The sequence below is a fragment of the Arctopsyche grandis genome, chromosome 5 (assembly GCF_051622035.1).
Source record: "Arctopsyche grandis isolate Sample6627 chromosome 5, ASM5162203v2, whole genome shotgun sequence".
NCBI lineage: Eukaryota > Metazoa > Arthropoda > Insecta > Trichoptera > Hydropsychidae > Arctopsyche > Arctopsyche grandis.
This window is the reverse complement of record NC_135359.1, coordinates 12,257,004-12,282,143: the sequence shown is the minus strand read 5'-3', so window position 1 is coordinate 12,282,143 and position 25,140 is coordinate 12,257,004. Positions and strand designations below refer to the sequence as shown.

General features: G+C 36.1%; 1 protein-coding gene across 1 annotated transcript; it reads right to left on the bottom strand.

Moving 5' to 3' along the window:
• Positions 1 to 589: 589 nt before the first annotated feature.
• On the bottom strand, positions 590 to 23,067 carry Syn1 (Syntrophin-like 1). Its single transcript, XM_077431268.1, has 8 exons — positions 22,001 to 23,067; positions 21,628 to 21,958; positions 16,477 to 16,668; positions 11,439 to 11,656; positions 9,813 to 9,898; positions 3,586 to 4,015; positions 2,336 to 2,485; positions 590 to 2,247 (listed from the first exon to the last, which is right to left on the bottom strand). Exons 1-7 carry the CDS (start codon positions 22,268 to 22,270, stop codon positions 2,399 to 2,401), a joined length of 1,614 nt encoding a protein of 537 aa, XP_077287394.1. The 5' UTR covers positions 22,271 to 23,067; the 3' UTR covers positions 590 to 2,247; positions 2,336 to 2,398.
• Between the last annotated feature and the right edge of the window lie 2,073 nt (positions 23,068 to 25,140).

The following is a 25,140-nucleotide window of genomic DNA, read 5'->3' as shown; positions in this document are numbered from 1 at the left end:
AATAATACATATTTTTAAGTGATTTCGTATACCAAAAGTGTGCGTATGTGTCTTCATTATATAAAATCGGTTGTTTCAAGAATATAAATATTAAAAATCCATTAAGAAAGCTCCTTGCGAATTGGGACATCACAGGCGAAGTTCCTTTGTCACTAAAAACTTCTATTCATTTTTCTTCATTTCTCTTTCCCTCCATTAGTGTTCATTTTGTTGCCAGTAAGCTCGCTGTCATTTATCATCCTATGAACATGCGACGAAGGTTTCATCTCCAATCAATCTCGACCTCTTTTCCCCCATCGGGCTATGTTCCGATTTTAGACTCTTTTTTGCTAATAATAATTTTTAAAAAGTAAGACTTTTTGTAAACGTGGCAAAGTCCAATTTTTAATATCTGTACATATTACATGTGTAGAGTAATGACTTTCAAAAAATACGCATATTTTCATACAAGTATGACATGCATTTGCATTATATTTATATTTCACACACACACACATACATGTGTACGTATGTATGTCGACATAGGGTTGTATATTTAGATTTTGAAAGTTTTTATAATCAAATATAGGGTGATAAAAAAAAGCACTTGGGAAGCATTAACACATTTTATATGTTTATATAACAATCTCTGAAAAATTACTTTATTGTCTAATTTATATACATTGAAACAAAAATGAATCAAATATTGTACATATTTATGCATATACAAAGTATTTCTGAAAAGCCAATAAATGAAGCCAAATATTTTTCAAAAACATGATTAAAACAAAGAGTCCAAAAATGATTTACATTTTATATGTAGTATACGAGTAGGTATTGACAATTTCTTTTACTTTTTTAATTTATTTATTGAAATGTTTTCCAATATACAACTTTAGTAAAATTGACATATTATACACATATTCCTATCACAGAATGATTAAAAAAAATATTTTCTCCAACTACCATCATCATTTCAAATCTAGTATTCTCGCTTACCTAACGATTACAATATAATCTGGAAGATTTCACTCCCTCCATAACCACTCCGAAAAAGAACTTTTCTGCTATACCAAATTTCAATGAGATTCATTTTTTTATTTATTGTTTCAAATTACGGCCGTTTTTTATCTATCTACATACATATGTATAAATAAAAACTTTACAAAACATTAACATACAATTTCAACAATAAACATATGGACAAATAATATATGGAAGATTTCATTAAAAAGCTAAATAAATAGCAATATGAAATTCGCACATTTAACACTTTTTGATTATATTATGTAGTATTTGAGTATTATTAAAAAATTGCCTTTATTTATTGACTATACATTGAGATGATAATTGTATAAAACACATCCTATTATTGAGATTCAAATACAATTTATAAATAATCAACACAAACAAAATTAAAATGGAATGAATTTTAATCCAGTCTTAAAACTACATCTATTTATTATAATATAAAGATAGTTGATTCTTTTGATATGAGTATGAAAAAGATTTTCCACTAGATCTATATGTATTTGTTTTCAACATTGCATAAAAAGAAAACTTTCCGTTGAATATCGATCATTTTTTTGACGACTACAAAAATTACATGACTGCCTATTGGTTTAATTTGAGGCTTTAAATGCCCGCCGAAATTAATTTGAACTAATATTCTTTTACTCGAGTACCATATTAAGTGTTAGATAAGTAGTAACGAAAAACTTTAAGATGTATTTTTCCTTCAAATATGCGTTAGTAGAATTATATTTGTTAATAATTTAGGAATATTTAAAAGATATGTAGCGATAATACGTAATGAAACACTTTCCCAAAAACCTTATGATATAAAATTATTATTATTGTAATTATTATATACAAAACGCATTTTATGCGACTTAATACAATGTTCAAACATCTGAACCAATGCGCAAAATTTTCCCTCTATACAAAAAGCAAGTGATGCATATATATATGAAGTAACTTATCATTTATTGAATTGATTTGATATTCAGATCGAGTCGACTCGCGATATTTGATATTCGTCGACTGATCACAGCTAACATTAAATTTTAAATCAGTTTACTTTTTGCGTGAACCATAAATAGACAAGAGCTGGACTGAATCTTAATCAGTATAATCGTAGAAAAAATTTAAAAAAAAAAAGTAGAAATATAATACGTCTTCAAGAATACAAACACAACATTAACAGGAAGTCAGAGCGCCATTGGACTCAGGCAAAACACTTTGTACATCTTCACAACACAATGGGGACTAAAAAGAAAATAATCAAATGTAAACAATATAACGTCCTCGGCACGACATGTCCATATTTGTTTTCAATGTAAACTATGCAAAATACCTTAATATCGAGCGGAGAGTTCGCATCGGCGATAGAATCTCGGCCAGAGTCCCCGGCGCCCCACTAGGGTGGTAGTCCATGTACTCGAGCCGACAGGAAGTTGTGCAAAATGAATACTGCTGGTTTGGGACTGCCCTCCATATCCAACTCCTACCACACAAATCGATCAATTTACACATTCACCCACACATCTAACTATTTTCGTATGAAATATACAGGGGGTGGCACCACCTTTATCATCATATTACAAAAACGTTTTCCCATCTAAAAGGCGTGGTACAACATAATTACACGTCAATCAAAAAAAAACAATTCAGTTTTAATTTTATAAAAAAATTTTCCGAATCATAATGAAGTAGTGATTGACAAGGTTAATATCAAATTTAAAAAAAAAAAATATATATATATATATATATATGTATATATATATATATATATATATATATATATATATATATATATATATATATATATATATATATATATATATATATATAATGCATATGTGAAACAACCATTTCGGCGTAGTATGAAACATCAATGTGCTAAATTGTTACTCGAGAGGCTGCATTCTACATATTACAGTTCCTTCAATCGCACTCTTATGCATCATGAAAGAAAATCTACCCACCAGAGATGTGGATAAAAGAAGCCATTGTCTTGTAAATAAAATGGCACAGATGCACAGTTTGTAATTGTAGCGAAGCTACTTACTATAGAAGCAGAGATTCAACTAAAAACTGGAAGCTATGAATGATACTGTTAGCCAGCAGCATGGCATGGCTTTTGCCTAGCACCGAAAGGTCGCAGGGTTCGATCCTGTGAATTGACCTAGATTGAAAATAATTTATTCTGAGTATATTATCTGTAATACTGCTGGTCAGACTTGGATATTCATGACTCCAAGTCGATCGTTTCCTATCAGAGTTTGCCAATTTTTCTGATTTTATTATTATCTAAAACCAAACCATCTAAAACAGAACTAAAAACCATCCTACAAACTATGTCACTACTATTTGAGTATGATTCATGTACAATAAAATTTATGTATAAGTTTAAAATTGATAGATGTCTCGTTGTCACGTGCACGTATTTCAGCGACGTATCTTATAATTTGCTGCAATGTTTGTAATTGACCAGAAAGGCGCATTGGGGTTTACCTGTTAGGCCTACCTGGTTTGGTATATGTATATATGTAATATGATGATCAAGACAGAACGAGCCTGTTTAAGATGTAGAAAAGAGCTTACAATTTCTCCTTCGTCTCCACCAAAGTCCAGCCAGAGTAGACGCTCTCCATCATCAGCGGAAGATCGAAGTCGATGGAAGGGCGCCCTCCAGAGAACTCGGCCTCCGGCACGAAGGGTGGCGCCGACCTCGTAGTGCAACCAGAGCTGTGCACTCCTGCCCAGATGCAGGCAGGGGAACACGAACTCTTTCTGGTGCATGACTGCCTCGTGTGCACCGCTCACCAGTGCACCCGCCCACGCAGCCAGCTCTCGATGCGTTTCCGCACGTAGAGCACGCTGCAGCACTCCACGTGCACTTCCACATCTCACGGTGAGCACGAGACCTGCTGCAGGAGCGCGAGCCCATCCCACCAGTCGTAAAGCTGCCAATGGAAGACACTCGGCTGGAGAACCCCATGCTTCCACAGACCAAGGAGCTACCTCGTACAACCTATGAAAACGTATAATTATGACAACAGACAAATCACTCCCTCGAAATGCACACTCGATTTCAAGCTGCTTCAGAAATTTTTATGTCCATAGTGCTTTGGAAAGGGTACTTAGCAAGTGGTTTGATGAAAAATGGTTTGAAGAGTACCTAGTGCAGTAATGAATAAATGTATTTTGCAAGGAAATCTAATGACTCAGATACACGTACATATGAGTCGTCTAGTTCCAAAACCCGGTATCTGCATATTTGGTCAAAACTGAGATAAAAATGTATTCCGAGTCTAGGAATATTTTCACACAATACTCTATACTTGAATTCTTTCTAAAACCAAGTTAAATGACTAAAAAAAAATATTTAAAATCTTGTTTTGTTCCAAAGAACGGCAAAAATTCTCTGTTTATTCGAATTAACGGCAAAACTGCCGACAGCCAATCAGAACACTGCATATGGCAAGATGGCGGCCATTTCGGCCAGTTACCTGGGTGCAACTGTCATTCCGCATTTCCTTCGTAATTGCTGTTATCATGGACGATCTGTCTCAAAGTATTGAAAAAAACAAAGATGGAGATACAAGAAAGAAAACAATCCAAAAGAAATCGTGAGCAAAGGAACGGAATCGCCGTGAAAGGACAACTCGGCAAAATCGTTTTCAAGTCTTAATATTTCATTTAATCTCAAAAATTTTCCAAAAAACTGAATTGCAAAATAACTTTAAATCGTATGTCTTCCATTAAAATAAAAATTTGATATTGAAATCCACTAAATAAAGTTGTGGCAGAAAAACTGCGTTTACCAACAAATGAGTGAAATGCTTTTACCGGGTTTTGGAACTAGACGACACATATGTACATATCTAATATATAATTTCGAAAGAGACTTTTTATGTATATATGTTTGTTTGGGTCGTAGATTTCGTGACGTTCAATTAAATAATAAGAAGAGGTTAGTAAAAAACAAATAAATTTATTGAAATTTAAATAATGATGAATATTGAAATAAAATAAAACAATTCAAATATATTTAATAAAATGTTTACTATTAGATTGGCCATGTTTAACCCTTTGGCTGCTACGAGGTTTTTCAATGTCCAAGTGAAAAATGCTAACATTTGTAATTATTTTGAAAAAAAATAAATATAATATTTTTTTTTACATACTTACTTCGCCGAACACTCGTAATTTTTATAATACTTTATATACATTTTTAAGAAGCAGTCGTGGACTCGTGCTCTCTCTTTCTGTCTTGCTTTTACATGCGTGCGTGCGAAAGAGATACCTACATATATACACTAAATAAGTTTTGACGATTTTTTTCCGACGCTTTATTCTTTTCAATAATCTATTTTTAGATATCGATGTATCCTTACAACATGCGATATATTCGAAACAGGTAGCGGTCTTTCTCTCTTTCTTTCTTGGTTTTAATTGTGTACGTGTGAGCGAGACACACAAGGATGCGAAGTTTCTAATAATCAAATAATTTTTCAACATGTATCATAAACATTTTGTATGCATTTCAGTTGAATTGATTGATTGCATGAATTCGTGACGTCTCGTGACCTATATAATTGAAAGCGGATTTCTATTGTTTATTGCCATTTATTTTAACTCTGCAAAATGATATCGGACAGTGAAAGTGATGAAAGCGAAATAATAGCTCCTCGCCGAGGAACTCGACAAATCAGCAGCTCTACTGATTCTGAAAATGAATTTATCGACAATAATCAATTCCCAAGTAATAACTCCTTATATGACATTGACAACGAACCCGAAATTTACTTTGATGATGAACCCGAAATTGAAGAGCTTTTATTTAAAAAATTGATAAATATTTATAAAGCTTGATTGAAAAATAAATATAAATACGTATATAAAAAAAATGTTTCGTGCCACTGATGCGCTGGTGGCTCAAAGAAAGTATTGAAATACGACAATTAATGACGTCAACAACGATCGTCGTAGCAATCTTCGCCGATTTCAAAACAACGATTTATCGTTGTTGTAGCAGTCAAAGGGTTAAGCAGTTTATATAATATTTCAAATACCGAGCGAAGCTGGGTAAAAACACTAGTGTTTAATCAAAAAAACTCATTTATAGATGGTGAACAGATTATTCCCGACAAGAAGACTGTCAAATACGGATTTTCCATAGGTTATATTTTTATTTATTATAAGGATTCTGTATGTGGGATCCTTGTGTAAGCAATACTTACAATATTCATATGGGCAATCCTCTTACAAGGAATAGTCGTTCACCATTTATAAATGAGCTTTTGACTAAATATATGTATATACATACATACATACATATGTGTGTACGTATATGTGAGTCATTGACTTTATGTACATAATATTGTTAATTATTTTCGAAAGACGTATTAAGTATATGAAAATACATATGTGCGCCAAAACAACGAGGCCTATCAATATCCATATTGATAGTGTAATAGGTTAGTATCGTGATAAACAGTAGTGAATTCGGGTTGTTTTGAAATCCGCGTGTTAATATCCCCAATGAGATTTCAATAATAATTGCGAACATTACAAATAACTGAGCGATAATCTAATCATGCGCGGACATTTGGCCGAACGGCACTTGGTCGACGGACATTTGTTCGAACGGACATTAGGTCGACGGACATATGACCGAACGGATATTCAGCCGAGCGGACATTCGGCCGACAGACAATAGGACGAATGAAATTTTTAGTTGTTTAAATTTATTTATAATATGAAAAAAGGGATAAGTAAGATACAAAGAAAATATCGATGCAGATTATTATTTTATTTATACTTTTGCCCAATATCCGTCGGCCAATGATATCCAGATTAACCGTTAAAGTCAGTTTCTGGAACTATTCACTAAAATGACTTATCAAAATCATTTCCACAATTTCTCAAGAAAATTTCACTGTGTAATAAAATAGCAAAAAAAATTTACTTCGTGAAAGAACAAAACTGAAAAAGAGAAATCAAATTGAATTCAAACGATAATCTCACAAATAAAGCGGCAACCATGACAAATAACCACATTACAAGCGACGCAACTACTGATTTTCTAGATACACATACATACATACATATGCACATAACTGTATATCCCATATTACATACACGAGCATTCAAAATGCGTCACTTTTGACATCACTGTCAAATTACGTCACTCTCAATACGACTCCTCCAGCCACCAAACCTACACCTCGCATAGTTTCCAGCACCAGTCTACATACTCGCATGCGTAAAAACCGAGCTGCCTGGCATATCTCGTACATCTGGGCTACCGCTAAACATAAAAACACTGAATAGTGATAGCATCACAGAATTTTTGAACGTACTTCAAGGAGCGAGTCCATAAACCCAACGCTCAACCAGTCTACAGCGAAAAGCACGCCGGAAAAACGATGGTGGGGGTTGGGATTTCGCCAGCGGTGATCAGAGAAAACCAGTGGCGTAGACGCCGACATTTGCATGTTGCTAATGAATGGTCGAAGGCGACTCGTACTCGACCAATTTAAGTCAATTATACCCGATTTCTACACGCGAAATAGGAAAAGGCCAAAGGAAAGGGCCCGAAAGTGCCTAATTCCGACTAGTTTCGGAGAGGGTATATAATTCATAGCACGGAATGCGTAATCTTCACATTTACAACAATATCGATTTTCCATTAACACGGGGAGCACACGCGTGCTCGGCATCAAAACGAAAATTGAAATAAATGTAAAACGCAAACCTACACAACACACATTCTACACATATCTGGATTCCAAGTTCAAAATCTTAAATATGTACATTCGAACAATTTTCGTCGCTTCACACTGATTAGTATTGATATTGAAGTAGGCACGAATTGTAATAGCAATCCCCGTTTCGACAAATCCAATAAACGTAATTGAAATCAACGAGAGACTACAGTCGAGTTCAACGACTGCGCTCTGTTGAAGCTGCCTAAATGAGAGCAATAATCGAAATCAAACTGATAAACAAATCCTCCTCTCCTCGGAAGACAAAGGGCCATGCACAAAATAAATACGCACGGTGAACGGAAAGCTTTAAAATTAAGCTTCCGCGACTTCAAAACGATAGGGCGAAATCCCATTAAGGCAGATTGTCATGATTTGAAAGATTCCCGGGAGGGTCTCTCAATAATCTCCATTAAATTTTCATAATTTAAACGAAACCCTGCAATTTTTTCGCATAGAAATAATTCCGAATGAAATAATCTAGCTCCGTAATCGTTTCGAGTACTCTGCGAAAAGTCAAACCATTTGTGTGCTACTCAAAAGTGACGAGTTAAGGTCCGTTTATATAAGGTAACCAGGTTTTGAAAATGTCAAAGGAGGACACTTTGGCAAAACTAGATTTAAAAAAATCGTTTAGTAACATTCTTTATTGATCATATATTCGATTTATTACAATGTTAACGATGTTACTTTACCAAAAAAAACCAGTTCAAAGGTCAAAAACCTTTAGAAAACTACTGAAAATTTACTTAGTAACTTGATGTAGCTAACTCAACTCTATTTATCGTTTCTTTGTATGTTTGAGTAAATCTTCAGTTTTCTTCAATTAATTCAGGAACGATATGCAATCTAGATTTATATTACATTTAACTATTATCATTCCTGCCAATGTTTCAACCGCTAGTCTGGATTTTTCATCTGTCCAGATATCGTTTCAATAGGAAAATGTTCGTAATGGTAAATGGTGTTTGTACCCGGCAAACACCATTAATGCCATTTCAATCAAAAATTTTATATTGTCATGGGGAATATTTCGATATTTCAACAAATCAAAAATAGTCATCCATTTCTTATCAATTATATCTTCTGTCCACTCTCTTTAATAATATGATTGACTTTGTACTTTGCCAAATAAAAAATTGTCGTTGTCTTTTACCGTTTACCAAATTTGATTAAAGGAGGACAATTTTCCCTAGAGGAGGACACAATTTTTGAGGACAAGGTTTCCAAAAGGTGGACGTTTGGTCTCCTTAGTTTATATTATCCAGCACTGTGCGTCAACAGCTCGGTACAACTGCACGGAAAAGACTATTTCTATTCATAAAATACAGCACCGACCGATTCCTACACGTCCATACTAGTTTAGAAGTGCAAGGTAAAATCGGCTTACATGTACGTTACAGACCGCGACTATACGGCGCAATATTGCTTGCGTGGTATCGTCGAGTCAATAATGTGACAATATGACGTTTCCGAAAATATTCATATGCACATGGCAGCACTTTCATTAGTACGGGTGCACTCGCCACTATGACGCTACGCCATGGATGAATATATAAGCGTGAAAAACAGTTCTGCTTGATACGTTTCGGTGACATGTACTGCAGTTTATTAATAGATTGTGTCGGTTACTACTGTTTCGATACGCCACGTACAAATTACGGAACATGTGAATGCACTAAAGAATATTTTTCATACTACTGTTTATGTGCAGTTTCCGGCTTGAGCTGTACTGGTATAAACGAACCTTAACTACCGTCCGACTTACGAGGGGGAAAAAACTGCAAAACTTAAGAGCACCTCGCGGGCATGTTTTCAATCTTTTTTGATATGACGGCGCATAACAAAAACATGCAGATGGAATTTCGTTGAAAAAACTTTTAGCAGTAGAGTTGGAAATACGTATTACTTTCCATAATTTGATATATGTACGTATAACGGTGGATATCGTTCTGAATGGAAATTTTTCAAATTTTATTTAAATGATAAATTTCACATAAGTTAGGTTTTCACTACGGCATAGGGACACTAGAATCTGTCATTGTCAAAAAAACTTACCGGAGTTCTGTATCTGTAATAGCGGCAAAAACAGGCTGCCAACGATCTGTTTCTTCGGAACTCTCAGAGCTTGCCGAAAGACTAGTCTGCAAAAAAATAAAATTATTTTTAAACACCATCACCATAATACATATGTATAAATTTCGGCAAATGTGAAAAAACTTTCTAGTTTATCTGCATATCCTGATTAAATAAGTTTACCACATTAAATAGATATCTTGTTTCAACTGTTGTGAATAAATTAAAACCCAATATAATCACACACATACCTACGTAAGCACACTCGCAAAACGTAAAAATATTTACCGAGAAAATCTCGTAATAAATTTGCCAAAAAAAAGTAAAACCGGATCCTCCAAAATTATTAACGCACAATGAATATAAAAAAAACGTTAGTAAAAAAATACAATTTATTCTTTGTTTGCTGATTTTAATAAAAAATAATCATTTTAGGTCATTAGCAATAATAATCCCACCGTATGTTAACAAAATTATAACGTGGTTTATAATTAAAATTAATCGTCTTTAATTCCGATAACGTCATTTTGAATTGACTACGTTTTAAAAACAATGACCTAACACTAACAGATGTGCTAAGAAACTACATATACATACATTTCAATTAAACTGATTAATGAAAATGTAAACGCAAATAACTAACAACCCAAAAAAAAAAAAAAAAAAACTATTTAAATTGTAAATAAAACATGATACATTATTTCGCCAGCAGCATAGCTCGGTAGTTGCATTAATTCTAACCACCGAAAGCTTACCGGGTTCTATCCCATAGGTTGACCTCGGTTGAAAATAATTTATTCCGAGTAGTATATGTAGTGCTGCTGGTTAGACGTTAGATATTTGAGACTTTAAATCGATCGTTGTCTATCAGAGTTTGCCAAATTTGATGATTTCATTGTTGAAACGGTTCCTCATAAAAATGTCAAAAACTATCCTATCTACTATTTGTCACCACTATTTGAAAAATATTACAAATTTATACATGTACAAGTTTAATACCATAGATGTCACTCGGGGGAACACGATAACGGTATCTTGGGAAAATATAAAATTGGGTCCATCGGCTATGCCGTTTTTCCCAAGAATAAATAAATAAATAAATGATATTGGCGTCCTCGTACAGTTTCACATTTTTTTCTTACATGTATTTCCAACGCCTTTTTTCTGAACCAATCCAGCACGTTATAAAAGGGTTGACTATTCGAAATGAAGTAAAACTTCTATTAACAAGGAACATACTGGTAAAAGCAAATAACATAATAATACAAACATAAAATGAAATGAGGTATTGTTTAAGTTATTGAAACGTGTGCATGTACATAAATTAGTATGTGTGATACTTCTCAAAACGAATACTCGAACGAAAATATAGTAACTATGAAAATGAGCAAAATTTTTGAACAGAAATAATCGATTCATATATGTAAGCTGGTCTGCCTGAATTGCATACATTATGCACCCATCTCAAAGTTCTCAAGTTCCAGTTCAAACTGACCCAGGACTTCAAACAGAGGTTTATCGGGATTATTAGCTCGGGGGTGGAACGTTCGCACGAAGCCGGGCACAAAGGCTACCTTTGACCTGGACAACATACTCGTATCTACATACCTGTGAGTCTGCATGCCTTCTGGCTAGCCATCCCATTCGACGAAGATCTCCAATAAGCGGTGCAAGTGTTGCACGCGCATGCGCCAAAGCTGAACGTTGAGCTCGACGAACCCCTGCAGCCAGAGCGCGATGCCATCTCGCTGCACTTGCAGCATCAGCAGCACGTAATCGCAGCGTGTGCACTCCGTCTGGTGAGTGCACTTCCAGGGTACGACCCTCTGCAAAAAAAGAATTATAAAGTTTTTCTGGCAATTGACGCGAAAAGTTGAGTAGCGATTTTTCGCCAGACTGTATAGTATCTCGAAGTCTGTCTACGAAATTTGTCCTAGCTAGAGGAATTGCGACACACATATGTAGTGAGACATCTTTCTAAGAATATTTTATCAAACTATAACAGCAGTATGGCTCGTTGGTTGCGTTTATGTTTAGCGCCGAGAGGTTACCGGGTTCGATCCCGTGCTAATCTTTAATACTGCTGGTCAGACTTGGATATTTGTGACTCCAAGTTGATCGTTTCTTATCAGAGTTTGTTAATTTATCTGATTTCATTGTTGAAACGGTTCCTCCATCAAATTGGCATCCTACCCGCTGTTACAAATTTCTGAATTTGATTTATGTACAATATGTAAAAAAATATGTACAAGTCTAAATCCATAGATGTCTCTATGGATTAATTTATTAACAGTGTTTGGCCAACAATCATCGTCTTAAAAGCAATCCGGACTCGATGGCCTATGAGCGAACTGCGCTCAACAGCCAATGAGATCTCGCGACTAATTAACCAATAAATCTCACTGCGTTGAGATTAAACGTTGTATATTAAATGGTCGACGGATTGCTCTGTTGATTCTTAGTGAGACTAAATTCACTTCAAATCAAAGGCCCGTCGACGTCCTGAAGATAAGTATAGGTTAAATAGACGCAAATGGTTACTAAGCCTTAGCTTAAAATTACTACCCCAATAACATAAATTGAGAATTGTAAATAGCAATTACAATATCCATATATCACGTATAATGCACTAATTCTACTTAGGGCGAAAACAGCGATTCACGTGGCACGTGGTTTTTTTTAGATACTTTTAAACATGCAAAAAAAATGGGCCGTGCCTTACACATATTTCTGGAACGCCCAGCACGCCCCACCCCAAAATGACCCCCTGGACTGTTTCCGGTAAAATTGTATCCCTGTATTTATCCTTGCTTTACAGTGATCGATAACGGTATATCCCATATTTGAAGAAATGTAGGAGACCCCCCAAAGCGGGGAGCCAAGTACATGATGTACCGATCATCGCTGTGTGTTTTCGCCCTTAGCGTTAATCACTTCTCCACAAATCATCCCTGCGAGAAGCTGCGATCGTTGAGATCAATCACGATCGTTGATTCATTCGAAACTGGCTGTCCAAGATGTGAACAAAAAACTACTTTTACTATTACCCACTGCATACTTCGCCCCGATCTGGAAACCCACTCTTCACATTCACGCAACAAAACTTGTATATTTTGAGATGTGTATTTTTGAAGTCTTCGTTCATATGTACAATGTACAATAGTTCCGTCTTTAATATGTTGACCATTTAAGTTGAAATCGTAAATAGTATTTATAACCAATACAAATTTAGACGTTCCAATGATTACAACTACTATACATGTGTATAATATAATACATCAACATGTCAATAAAAAATCAAATATTTCAAATATTTGAGCCCGCTGAGTTGAGTTTACAATATGTCAAGGATGTTCGGTATAAAAATTTTAATTAAAAAAGTTTTTTATAAAACACGGAAAAATAACACATCAGTCTCGGGTGTATTAAATGGATGAAACATAATTCAAATACATTCAGCGAAATATATCCCTTTTTCTATAAATAAATTATAATTATCGAACTAAATCTCATCAAAGGTATTTGAGAAGGCCTCCAGCGTAGGTGACGAGGGAATAGTTAAGTTTTCATAGCTACACGCATTTACAAACTTGAATGTAAGCAAACAACTCAATACAAGCACACCAAAAATTAACTAACGGTATCAAATCAAAACATATTTAACTATGATTTATGTACATCCAAAAAGGCCCAAAGTGTTCGGAATGATGAGATTCAAACATCAAAAAGGTTTATCGCTTTGTTTACCAAAGCAACGGAACGCAGCTGGTTATCGTTTAGTAACGAAATTAGAAATTAAAAATCAGCTTTGACATTTAAATATGGAAACGAGACGATGAAAACATCAAGATGTACGCAAATTCAAATACAGGTTTATATCAACATCGTAAAAACAACATACCATTTACCCATATGTATATTATTCAAGCGATCTCGACTATCTTTGGGTGAAAAATTGTTGTTGGTAACAAAAAATTAAAACGTGTATATGTTATAGTTGAAGTATATCCTTCAGTTGTAATATATTTGAAATAATTGGAATATATTTCATCTAACCTGGTACCAACTACCGTTATAGTTGAATTGTATTTTCAGTTCTAATATATTTTGACTAGTTGGAATACATCCCGTCTAACTCAAGTTAAGTTGATTCATATGGCGAATTACATTCCAACTGGTCAAAATATATTACAACTCAAAATACAGATGAACTATAAGTCGGTACCAGGTTAGATGGAGATGTTAGGTTTTTGTGTAAACGTTACTCGACCAGTACCTAAATTGAGTTGGAAAGTCACATTTTCGTTTTGAACACATTCATAGAGTTATCTTAATACAGTACTCATTACCTTTATTCGTAATATCTAGCAAATATTAACGCATTATTGAATTCTAAAGCATTCGTAAAAACATCAATGCTGTCAAAAATCGACTGTTATATTACAACTGACGCACATTGTTGAAAGCGTATTTGCGCTTGTAGAGATATAATTTACCAGTTGAATTGTATTCGAATATGAATAACCTAAAACGCCAGTTAGAATATATTACAACTGAAAATACACTTTAACTGTGCATATACATATAATATAACGATCTCCATTTTACAAAAAAAAAATATATCTCCCCTTCCGTTAATCAATTTTGAACTTATAATATAACAAATATACCAATATAATACATTAAAAGCACCCATTTGAATTCCATTATAAAATCATTGGAAAACCAGTTTAAATATTTAAATGTTAAACAAGTAAAAACCCGTTTTGTATTATATCCGTATGAGAACACAATCTAATATATAATTTCGAAAGATACTTTGTAAGTTTGTAAGTATTTTTGGTTGGGAATCGAAAATAAGTCAGTTTCTATGACGACGATTCGATTGGATGAATATTATTTTTTTTCGATTCAAATAAATTTAATAAAAAAACAAATGAATATTTACTATTAGATTCCCCATGTTTATATTACAAATCCTGAACGAAGCCGGGTAAAACAACTAGTACTCTATAACTAACATCTTCCTGATGCTTAGTAAGACGAAAACACAAAATCGTACGGCAAGGGCGCGTTTTTGGCCTCCTGTGGTGAAAAATTGTCTCACCCCGTAAACTTTTTTTTTTTGACAAGTTTCTCCTACATTTCTTCAAATATGGGAATAACCATTATTGCTCACTGTCAAGCCTACATATGTCATAGCATAGATCAGGAGTGCTAGCGTTTTTTTAGATGTGCAAAACTAACTACAAAAAAAAACGTGCCACGTACCGTTCTGTGTGTCTGCGCCTCTATGCATTCTACCTCTTTCTAACTTCAAAACTTCATCCTTCAACTTTTCAGAATCCCTTCATGATGTAAAAGTTTCAGAAAATCGCGATAACATTGATTCAGTCAAGAACAAATACGGATAAAGATTAACTAAAATAATTCAAACATCTTTCAGCTTTTGGAAAGTGGCGATCGTATTAACTGGAGTCATCGCCCATCTGGCATCAGATCTCATACCATAATTGAAATGTCAACTTTGTAATAGTCATTCATTCTTCATATGTAAAATATGAACGTTGCACTCTAGCACCCACTCGTTACTTTGAGCTACATACATTGCACAACTGAGACAGGATAGAAGGCAGACATAACTTAATAGATCGCATAAATCTAATTATATAACCTATGAGTGAAGTAAAAATATATACATATGAAAGATAATGAGAACTTATAATGCAAATTTTATAAGATATACAGTGAAAAAAAAGTTGTAGGCGTTTAAGCAATTCAAATCTGATAAATTTTATAACCAAAATTTCATTGCATGTAAAACAATTTCAGTCCAATTCAGTTAGCGGTTTGGGAGATAATTGAATTCAAAAACTAAAAAAAGAGGACACCTATAGGGGAGGTACCATTTCCGGTCAACTTAAAAATTTAAAAAAGTATTTTCGATAAGAATTTCAGTAACCGATAGATATCAAGTTTCGGTTCGATAGGACGAACGGTGTTCAAAAAAATCCCCAAAATACACTGACACACACATTTTTTCCGAGTGATTGATTCCGAATTCGAATAAGTCAAAATCTCGAGTTCGAATTTTCGCATGATCTATTGTTACTACGTATATAGATAAAGTAAAAAATATATATATATGAGAGATAATGAGAGCCTATAATGCAAATTTTATAAGATATAGTGTGAAAAAGATAAAGTTATAGGTGAAAAGGAAAATAAATACGGCAACTTACCATTAGACGTCAGGATGGTCAAAATTGTAGCATTTTTAAAACTTGTCTATTTCGATTATTTTTCACCACCGTACTGGCGGATTTAATTTGAATATATATTGTTGACCAAACCGCGCAACATGGCAAAGTTTCAAAACGATGGGATGAATGTAGGATATCAAATCCAAATGTATGTATCAAAGTGAAGGCAAACATAGAAGAGGCTTGGCTTGAAAATACAGTCAACCCTCTTATAACGCGCCAAATCAATTGAGCAAAAAGAAGTAACTTTTTTAAAGAAGTGAAAATTAAATTATAACTTCATTATCTTTCTTTTTCCTCGTTGCTTTTTTTTCGTTTTCTTGCAGATCTATCGCGTTATAGGAGGTTTGCGTATACGCCAATATTAAAATAAGCGATCCTACCTTGGTCTGGATGTCTGAGTCCTCGTGCAACGTAGGCCAGAAGTAGGGGCACGAGCCGAGCATCCGGCCTACGGGGGCGCGCCGCAGGGGGCGGAGGCGACGCAGACAGGAAACCCCTCTGGAGCTCCCACCCCACCTCGCTGATGATGCTGGCCGCCCGGAAGTAAGGAGTCACCTCCCTTAAATACTTGACTGCAAAAAAAAATTCAATGATAATCTCATCAATTGTCACTAATTGACGCCGAATCGCAACTGGATACGGACGCTCTCAATTAGTGAATTTATTAATGACAATTGCTCGAGGCGCAGACTAAAGGTTAAAACCGGCTGATTCATGCGAAAACAATTGCACCGATGCTGAGATACTGCGCATTACGGCTGGGAATACGAGACGATGGCTAGAAAAGACGTCTAGCCACACTTGGGTGGTTTGCACAATTCTCTCATAGTGAAGTGCATTCTGATGACGGTGCTGACTTGTACCAGGTTTTTGAGAATAAATAAACGCGATGCTAACAAAATATTGTGGTAATATTGCGCAATAAGCGATTATTAGTTTCGCCCATGTATTGAATACTACATATAATACAGTAAAAAATGATATCATATAGGTATCATATGAAAGCAAAACTCTGCATATTTGACTTGATCAATACATTTTAATTGAATAAAAAAACATATATATGTGTTCAATCAAACTACTTTCAATGTATGTACTTCCTAAAATAAATCACAAATTTCTTTTTACACTAATAAGAACATTCAGATCGTAGTATTTGTTTTGCTTTGCCAACAGTATAGCTCGGTGGTTGCATTCATGTTAACCACCGAGAGGTTCCTGGGTTCAAGCCCAAAGTTGACTTCGATTGAATTGAGTTTATTCGGGAATATTTCTGGAGACTTCTTATCAGACTTGGATATTTTTGACCGTTTCCCATCAGAGTTTGCCAATTTATCTGATTTAACTGTTGAAACGATTCCTCAAATTGGCAAAACAATCCTACCCACTATGTCATCACTACATGAATTTGATTTCAAATGCATATACATACATACATACATATGTCAAAATTTAATACCAGATGTCATTCAAGGGCAACCCATAATGACATCATGAGAAAATATAAATTGAAAAAAAAAGAAAGTCATTTCCTCGTGATTGAGAAGTCGTCTTCGTTCAAAAGAATATATATTTAAACTGAAGTCTATTAATTATAATATACGAGCTGGTATTATAGAAACTGCATTAAGATATATAACTGCAATAAAAGATCAATTTCACCGTATGAAAAACATAAACAACATATTTGAAAGTAGTACTACATACATACATATATCAGGTTGCCAACTTTCCTATGTCTAGAGAGAAAAGTTATATTACAGACGAAAAATATGTGAGCCGTACATATGTACATATACATACATACATACATACTTTGTAACTGGATAAATATAAATATTGGTATAAAATGCACAAATCTAATACCAAAATGTAATTTGACATATATAAAACGCATCGTCTAAAACAAAGAACCACAATGAAAATTCGTGGAAAAGGCAACTCTTTCCTTATAGCCTTACCGAGATAAGTTTAACATATAAGAAAATAAATCTACATAAAAATCATAATCGTAGAAAGCGCAAACCAGAATTCGTCACAAATTCATAATAAAGTATACGTCTGATAACAAGTGAATGAAAATATTACAGTAAAATACGCTGATTACGTATGTTTCTCGAATGAGCAATTGCCAACTAATGTTTCATGCAAAAAAAATCTAATCCAGTCGCCGATTAAATGACTATTAAATTTCGTGACCATTTTTGTTTTTATTTAAGAAAAAAGCATATTATTGTAATATTAAGTCACGAAGTATTATATTTTACCAACGAATGATTTTTTCTAATTCAAATAATTATATACAATATAAGACAATTAAAACTTTTAAATTCAATTCTGTTGAAATTTTAATCAATCTTGCAATTGATCATTTGATGCAGTCTCATCAAGTATATTTTTTCAGATAACATAATATTATATACAAAAGATCGTTTGAATTGTCTGTACTCTTAAATATGGGCGATTAGAAAGGATCAGAAATGCTTCCTTAAAATATATATATATTATCTTATTTTGATATTTTTGGTAACGTTGAAATCGGTTGAAAGTTTCAAAAATATATTATATTTTTATCGTACGACATCGAGAATAGTTTTGCAAATAAATCTAACTTACATGATATATGGACATTAAAATCAAATCTAACATTAGGCAACAGTATATTTTTTTTACTTTTTAACTTACCAGTGCCAACTTTCATTCAATTTTATGATTATGTTTGCGTTGCGTCAATCAAAATATTACTCACGTGGGTTGGACCTTTTTTGCAAATTTGAATTCATAGTCAACGTATTGAATTACATACATACTTCCATATATTTGCCAATCTAAGTAAAATAAAACAAAAGACAAATTAAATTATTTAAAAAAAAATCAAACATTCCATAATGGTCTACATATATTTATTCAATTTTTTTAATTTACGTGAATTTCTATCGAATCTCGGACATTCTAATCAATAAAAATCACATTACCCTGTTAAAAACTGTTTCGCACAATGAATACAATTGTTCCTCGAAAAATAATCAAAATAAATATACGGCTGAAATTATTTAAATACATACATCATCCAACTACAGCTATTATTCCTCATCCACTGCTAGACGAAGCCAGCACTCTTCCATTCGTCTACGTTTTGCGCAACTCTCATCCCACACATTTTTCTTATTTCGTCCATCCATCTCCCTTGTGAACTTCCTTGCATTCTCTCGGGTACCATTCGAGCACTTCTCTCGTCTGTTCTCCTAGCTACGTGACCCGCCCACTCCCATTTTAGCCTCTTCACCCTCATGTATAACAACTAACCTTGTCATACTTCTCACCTACTGACCTACGTATTCCGTTTCAAATCTCCCTTCTTTGTGACGAGTATCAGGCCTGACGACAGGGGGGTACCAGCCGATGCTAATAACCAGGAACCGGGTCATATTTTATCATATTTAAAAGTATAAAAGCTTGTAATATTAAGTTAATATGAGATGGAAAGCGATCTGTCATCACTCCGATCCGACACAAGATGCCGATGTAAATTTTAATGATTTAGTAAATGATTAAACTCCTTCCCCGTATTTCGGTAAGATATCAAAGTGACCTAAAGAGTGAAAGTGGTTCAAAATCAAATCATAATTTTTTGACGGGCAGGAATGTGACTGAACTAACAGAGTGAAGCTAATAAAAAGGTTGTAATAATGAAAAAAAACCGAGCGGGTTCGGCGTATGCGCGGGTTCGTACGTAGTTATACGAGGGCCCAGATTTTCTGTTCGCGGCTCTGCCGAACATACAGCGTTTCATACTTTTTTAAGTGCATAGGACTTTTTTGCAACATTTTGGGCGTTTAATGCCAAAATTATCACTGGCAAAACACATTGATCGAAGATCTTTTTCTTCATACCAGGTGGCGTTTTGCTCAAATGCACTTCATCCTAATTTCATACGTATCATTATTTCCTCTTTTTTACTACCAGACATGAGAGTCTTATGAAAATATTTTTATGTATGCAAATATAAATAATAAATAAATTTCATTTATTTTTGAGTTTAAGAATTTTATATTTTCAGTTGATTTTGAGTACATAATGTAAGTTATCTACAATTTTTATATTGCGCAATATAGGAGAAATAATAAGTATGTTCTCTAGGAAGTTAAGATCGCCAATAGGCCGTGAGCAGAGATCAGCGTTGGGACGATGCTTTTTGAAAAAAAAAACTGTTCACCATTGTCAATTACTATCGTCAACCATGCTTTTTTGCTGTCTTGTTTTGTTACCTAATTGAGAAGTCTGTTATAAAAAGAGCACCAAACCAACGCCGAAGTCTAGTCATCGGTCTGTCTTCAAAGAATTCTAGCCGGATAGTTTGTGACGGTGTAGACGGTGATCGGACAAATGCACCTAAAGAGCCGCACTCTCGAGACATCCAAACTTTCAAAGGTACGCAATATAATTGCACAAAAAATCATCAAAGGGTATTGCATGTTATCCAAGAGTGCTGACCGCTTTATGTGAATCCTACATTTTGCGTGAATTCTTCTCGAGCGCCTTTGGAAATTAGGATACTGCGCCACTATTCAGTGCATTTGGGTGCATTCTTCCAGGAACCGACTGGACATGCGGTGGGTTTTCAGGAAAGGGTGAGGTTTACCGGCTCTTTTTTGACCGAATCCATTGGGCGAAATCACACAGAGAAGAACGGCACGTCGTGTGCTTGGCTGCCCACTGTGGGGTTCTCCTATTTTTAAAATATGGGATACACCGTTATCGATCACTGGCAAGCAAAGAAAAAATTTTATCGAAAACAATACAATGGGTGATTTTTGGACGGTGTGCTGGGCGTGCCATGAATATGTTCAAGGCATGCCACATTTTTTTCGCATATTTAAAAGTATATAAAAAAAAACTATGTGCCACATTCGCTGCCGTGTGATTTCGCCCTCACACATGGAAGAATGGCACGTCGTGTGCTTGGCTCCCCGCTGCGGGGGTTTTCCTACAATTCTTCAAATATGGGATACACCGTTAAGCAAGCAAGGATAAAATTTTACCGAAAACATTACAGGGGGTGATTTTGGGACGGTGTGCCATGAATGTGTGCAAGGCATGCCACATTTTTTCGCATGTTGAAAAGTATCTAAAAAAAAAAAACATGTGCCGCATTTCTTCCTGTGTGATTTCGCCTGTATCGTCTTAAAAACAATCGGGACTCAATGGCCTATGAGCGAACTTCACTCAACAGCCAATGAGATCTCGCGACTAATCGACCAATAGATCTCACTGCGTTGAGATTAAACCGTTGGGCAATTCCTGTGTGATTTCGCCCTCAGATGAGCGGCGGATTTGGGAGACCACGACCCTCAGCACAGAGGACGACTTCAGTCTTCGGAAAGTATCTCGGGTGATAAAAAAAGTTTTCGGATCGTCGTCGAAGTGAAAAAGTTGGAACAAAGTTAGAAAAGTCAGATTTCAGTAAAAGGATTTATTGTATTTGTGTTTGTGTATATATGTATGTAAAAGTGACACGTGAGATTGTTTACCTTCGAGCTGGACGACCTTGCCGGCCCGCTTGAGGGCCTTGACGGCCTCCTCGTGCGTGGCGTCCTTGAGGTCTTCGCCGTTCACCGAGAGGATGGCGTCGCCCACGTACAGCTGCTCGGTCAGGTCGGCCGCCATGCCCTTGAAGATCTTGGAGATCAGGATCGGCATGTTGTTCTCCACGCCGCCCTTGATCGAGATGCCCAGCCCGTTGCTGTCCGACTTGACCACCTGCACGAGCCGCTTCCGGTTGGCCACGGCGTCCGGCACTTCCGCGAACTCGCCGTTGGGCGTGTCGGGGGGCGGCTGCCCGCCCGCCAGGGCCGTGCAGGGCTCCGCGCCCCCCCCCACGCCGCCCCCCACGCCCACGCCGACGCCGCCCCCGTCTTCCAAACAAACCGACAGGTAGTCGCCGTCGAGCCGGACGTGCACCCTCTGCCAACCGGCGCGCACCCACGTCTCGAGCGCGCCCCCTGCGCCCCCCGCGCCCAGCAGCGAGCCGCCCCCGCCGCCCCCTCCGCCGCCCACATCCTCGTCGGGGCTGTCAGCGCTGTTGCTGCCGCCGCTGTTGCTGCCGCTGCCGCTGCTGACACATCCGCCGCCCACTGCCGCCCCCGCTCCGCCCGCCAGCCCGTTCTCGACCATTGCGGGCGGGCGCGCGCTACCATCACCGGCGCCCGCCCGCGCCGCGCGTCTCCGAGGACTGTCGTCGCCCGACTGCCGCACACCCGTCACACTACCGCTCACCGCGCGCTCTCCACTCCAACTCGACTCACTACTACTCCCCTCCCACTCTCGCTACTCACTACTCTCCGTCGTCGTTCACGCTTTACCCTCTCTCCTCTTCCACACATAGCACGCTTGCCAATCCACTCTACATTGCACAAAAATCTAACGTCACAATGTGTACATTACATTTTTTAAGTGTGCGTGTCAGGGGCCGGAAACGTGCCGCTTATTGTTCAATTGTTGTAATTTTTTTTTTATTTTATTTTTACATATATACCAGGAAGGCCTTACAGGTAAATCCCAATGCACCTTCCTGGCCAATAACAAATACAAATGCAGCATTTTTATTATAAGTCGTTGAATTGCGAGACACTGAAAAAACTCGCAAATTAACGAGACATCTATGAATTGTACATAATTTTTTATTGTACATCAATCAAATTTCAAATAGTGGTGACATAGTAGGTAGGAAGGATTTTTAGCCAAATTTTTTTTCCGGGAACCGTTTCAACAATGAAATCAGAGAAAATTGGCAAACTCTGTTAGGAAACGATCAACCTGGAGTCACAAATCCAGGTTTGACCAACAGCATACTCTGAAAAATTCATTTTCATTCAGGGATTGAACCCGGCACCTTCTTGACGGTAAGCAGAAGCTTAACGTCCGAGCTATGCTGCTATGCTGCTTTGTAAAAAAGGTTCGGCAAACCTTTAACAATGCATTTACAATCTTTGAACGGTAAAAGTGAGAACGCTCGACAGGAAAAGCGGGGATAGATGTCGGTTGCCATTATGCCGGTGCCAAACATGAGTTCAAAGAAGTGATCACTTTTTTGAAGACTTTGCTCACACATTTGGTCACATATTGTTGTATCTGCCAGATATGTGTTCGAAGATTTGATCAACTAGGCTCGCGCAACTGGGCTTCGCGCAGTGTGGCACGCCAAAAAACATTTGAACTTTTATCCCTTTGATGAAACCGACACGGAACGGCAAAGCGCACTTAAGTGATCAAACATGTGACAATAGTATCAAATGCCCCTGCCACACATGTGAACACTTATTTGATCACATCTTTGAACACATTGTGGCGGCTCGCTTATACGACATGGTCGAGTTTGGTTGCCTTCCTGTGAGTGGGAACCAACTCGGCTGGGTTCGGAGAGCCACTACCACTCTGCCTTTAGCTGTCATATAATAAACACGTGCATTAACATGCCAGTCGTCTCATTCGTTCGTCCCCATAACATGTCTGGCGCCGGCATAATGGCAACCAACATCTAGCCCCGCTTTTCCTGTCGAGCGTTCTCACTTTTACCCTTGTCAAATGACGATTGTCCACAGACATTCCTAAATAATTTTAGCATCAGTCGTATTTGATTTGATGCTTGGTGGCATAGGCGGATCCAGAAAGTGGTCAAGAAGGGTGCCATTTTGAAATTGAACATAAAAAAAAATTAAAACTTATGTAATTTAACATTACGATATAGATAATAGTAGATATGATACTTACATTGTAGTATTGTTTTTAAATAAAACTATTACGGTGTAAAACCCCATTCAGGAAATATTAAAAATTTACAATATATATGAAATTAAATTCGTCCCAATGGAGGGCCATGGCACCCATGGCACCCCCTTTGGATCCGCCTATGCTTGGTGGTCGACGTATGTCCGATAAAAACTTCTCTGGGCAAGTGCAATGGGCAAGGGCATCGTTAAAAATTGCACGATGAATTCAAAAACACACAATAAACAACATGGGATGCATTTTATAAGTAAATTTATCATTTAAGTAGCATATTATTCATGAAAGCGTCACAGCTATCATTCGGCAATAGCATACGCATACGCGTACAATATTGCGTAGTTATGGAAACAGTACGCGTGTTATTGAAACAAGAAATGTATTCGAAAGTGCGCTTCTATTATTATAACATTTCTCTGGTGGGTACATTCGCACCGAACAATTCAATTATTAATTTCTAATGCATGTACACCTTTATGTTTCCATGCGTTGTTGTTTATTTTGTACTTAAGTACGTACATTGTGGTTTTTGTATAGAGAAGTGATGTTTGGTTGTTCTTGTGCAATAATGGTGGACGACCGTCTCGGTATATTTGGCACTCAAGTTATCGTTAGTATGATCAGTGGCTCTTGACCTTTTTAGTTAACCGCACCCCTTTGAATCTGAAAATGTGTTTCCGCAACCTCTTGAAAAATGAGTTTTGGAATCTTTAATTTAGAAAAATACATTTATTGCAAGATATATTGTTTATTTAAAAACACATTCGCGATCGATTTATATCGTTCGATAATGGAATCTGCTGGATTTTTTTTTTTTTGTGCTTCAGAATCTAATAAAGTTTTAGCAATTATTAATGCAAAAGATGTAATTAATTCCTCAGCAATCAAGAGGCTTTTTTCTTAGCGCACAGATATGCCACTTGATAGGACGCTTCGAATAAGAGCTTTTTAATTGTTGCGCCACATAATTGTACCACTGGCATCAAATCGAGCCTTCTTTGATTTCAAGATGTTCAGACTATGACCTGCACCTTCACCACCATGCACATTGTTGAAACGTTCTAACAACTTTGATGGTTTAAGATTGGAGTTTGAAAACATCTTGGAACATAAGATGCATTGAGGTCGTTACGTACCATATTTTTATGTTGTACAAGTGAATCCGAAACCAACATAATCGTCTTTCCACTGGCGTTTTTTTTTTTCAATTAAATAATAATTAGAAAGAACGTATAAAATAATAATAATATATTATTCAA

Excerpts from the sequence above, each read along its gene's own strand:
- Syn1 (XM_077431268.1), bottom strand. The coding sequence starts at position 22,270 with ATGGTCGAGAACGGGCTGGCGGGCGGAGCGGGGGCGGCAGTGGGCGGC. Across the intron at positions 21,959-22,000 it reads GTTTGGAAGACGGGGGCGGC|CCCTGCACGGCCCTGGCGGG; the intron begins GTCGGCGTGGGC and ends GGGGGCGCGGAG. Across the intron at positions 11,657-16,476 it reads ACTCAGACATCCAGACCAAG|AGGGTCGTACCCTGGAAGTG; the intron begins GTAGGATCGCTT and ends CTTTTTTTGCAG.